This window comes from Nerophis lumbriciformis, linkage group LG09, assembly GCF_033978685.3.
Source record: "Nerophis lumbriciformis linkage group LG09, RoL_Nlum_v2.1, whole genome shotgun sequence".
NCBI classification, from domain to species: domain Eukaryota; kingdom Metazoa; phylum Chordata; class Actinopteri; order Syngnathiformes; family Syngnathidae; genus Nerophis; species Nerophis lumbriciformis.
Genome location: NC_084556.2, coordinates 50435001 through 50437500, shown reverse-complemented (window position 1 = coordinate 50437500; position 2500 = coordinate 50435001). Strand labels below are relative to the sequence as shown.

General features: G+C 35.5%; 1 protein-coding gene across 1 annotated transcript in view; it reads left to right on the top strand.

Annotated features, from left to right (window-relative positions):
* Nucleotides 1-2500, top strand: part of crebrf (creb3 regulatory factor) — a 57846-nt gene that overhangs the window by 33994 nt on the left and 21352 nt on the right. The window contains exon 3 of the mRNA XM_061962946.1: nucleotides 1-22. This exon is cut by the window's left edge and continues 104 nt beyond it. Coding sequence (XP_061818930.1) covers nucleotides 1-22 — 22 coding nt within the window. The remainder of the gene's footprint in view (nucleotides 23-2500) is intronic.

Here is a 2500-nt window from a genome sequence, read left to right as displayed (position 1 = left end):
CCCGGATTTCATGTACGAGCTGGTGAGTGACACACACACACACACACACACACACACACACACACACACACACACACACACACACACACACACACACACACACACACACACACACACACACACGTGTACACGCACACGCTGCTGCGACCTTCCGTGTAGCAGAAGAGAGTTTCCGCACAATTCCTCTTTGTTGATGTCTGCTTTTTAATCCACTTCCTGTTAGCGAAGTAGCTGCAGGAAGTAGTCACTGAGTTTCATCAGCTGACTTTATAGATTTCTTTCGCCCGGCGGACCTTTTGTGTCAGCGTTGTGTGCGCGCTGAAATAACAATGTCTCAGGGGTGTCCAAAGTTCAGCTTGTTTTTTTTTTTTTTTATCGGGCCTCGCCATATTTCAAAAATAAAATACGTTTTCATAAGAAATATTATTAAATAGATTATTAGTTTATAACTATTCACTCAGCTCCAACCAACACTAAGATGTTAATGTTTTATATAATTATTATAGAGCTATACATTTTTTAATTTTATATATACATATTAGGGATGTCCCGATCCAGGTTTTTGCACTTCCGATCCGATACCGATACTGACCGATACTGGCCTATCCGAGCATGTATTAAAGTTTAAAGTTATTTAGCCTTCTTAGTTGTCAGAATCATGTTGAAAAGGGTTTTAGTACTCTTGATAACAACTAGCCAGCTGAATTGGGGGAGTTTGAATAATACACAATGGTTGGTAACAAGAAACTGACCTGTTTATTCAAGGATAAACACAAAATAGACAAAATTATACATGACAAACAGAAATGGCATCATTGAACTAGGGCTGGGCGATATGGCCTTTTTTTAATATTGCGATATTTTAAGGCCATATTGCGATACACGATATATATCTCGATATTTTGCCTTAGCCTTGAATGAACACTTGATGCATATAATCACAGCAGTATGATGATTCTATGTGTTTTGATTGATTGATTGAGACTTTTATTAGTAGGTTGCACAGTGAAGTACATATTCCGTACAATTGACCACTAAATGGTAACACCCGAATAAGTTTTTCAACTTGTTTAAGTCGGGGTCCACTTAAATTGATTCATGATACAGATATATACTATCAGATATATACTATCATCATAATACAGTCATCACACAAGATAATCACATTGAATTATTTACATTATTTATAATCCAGGGTGTGGAGGGTAAGTGTCAAAAAGACAGCCAAAAGAGTTTGATATGAGAATAAATCTAAAGTTAAAATATAGGGTAGAAATGCACCCATTTGCAGGAAATGTAGTCTTGATTTTCAAAATTTTCTTTCAAGGCTTGCATGTCTACATTAAAACATTCTTCTTCATACTGCATTAATATATGCTACTTTTAAACTTTCATACAGAGAAGGAAATCACAACTAAAAAAATCACAAATTTTTTCATACGGTGTTGACGTGGAAATTTTTGCCTCGGCATTTTGATGGTGTGGGCGTGTGGCACCGAATGGAGATAAGCGTCTCGACAGACGTCACAATATCATTTATTTGAACAATGATGACGAAAACTGTTTTCTCTGTCGTGTCCGTGTGTCGAAAATTGTTATTCGCTTATTTTTTTATTTGATTTTGTGCGTGGCATAGATTTGCTATGCGCAGAGGACGCTTGAACAGTGCGCAATTGCACAGGCGAGCACCTTAGAGGGAGCGTTGCTCGCACGGCTGCGCTAGCATCACAGCTAACGTTAGCCATGCTGCTACCTCTCTGCTCGGGGAGGACGTATACGTATGTGACGTATGACGTGACAGTATGTGACGTATGACGTGACAGTATGTGACGTGTGTAAGAAGGTGCACTTGCTGTCTGTGAGAGGGAGACACCGATGTTTTTGCACTTCCTATCCGATGCCGATACTAGCCTATCCGAGCATGTATTACAGTTTAAAGTTATTTAGCCTACTTTGTTGTCAGATTCATGTTGAAAAGGGTTTTAGTACATGTATAATGTGTGGCTGAAATCTTTGCTGGTCTACCTGAATCCCTCATTTTCCACTTCTTAATCAGCGTTTGAGCACTGCTGATTGGCATTCTCAATTCCTTGGATATCTTTTTATACCCCTTTCCTGTTTTATGCAGTTCAATGACCTTTTCTCATAGATCCTTTGACAATTATTTTGCCTTCCCCATGACTCAGAATCCAGAAACATCTGTGCAGGTTTTTGTCTTATCATTCATATTCTCTGAAGAATGGCCAAGAAATCATAAATTCTCCCAGGGTATGTAAACTTATGCGCACAACTGTATATGTATATATATATATATATATATATATATATATATATATATATATATATATATATATATATATATATATATATATATATATATATATATATATATATAGTATATATATATATATATATATATATATATATATATATATATATATAATATATATATATATATATATATATATATAGATATATATATATTATATATATATATATA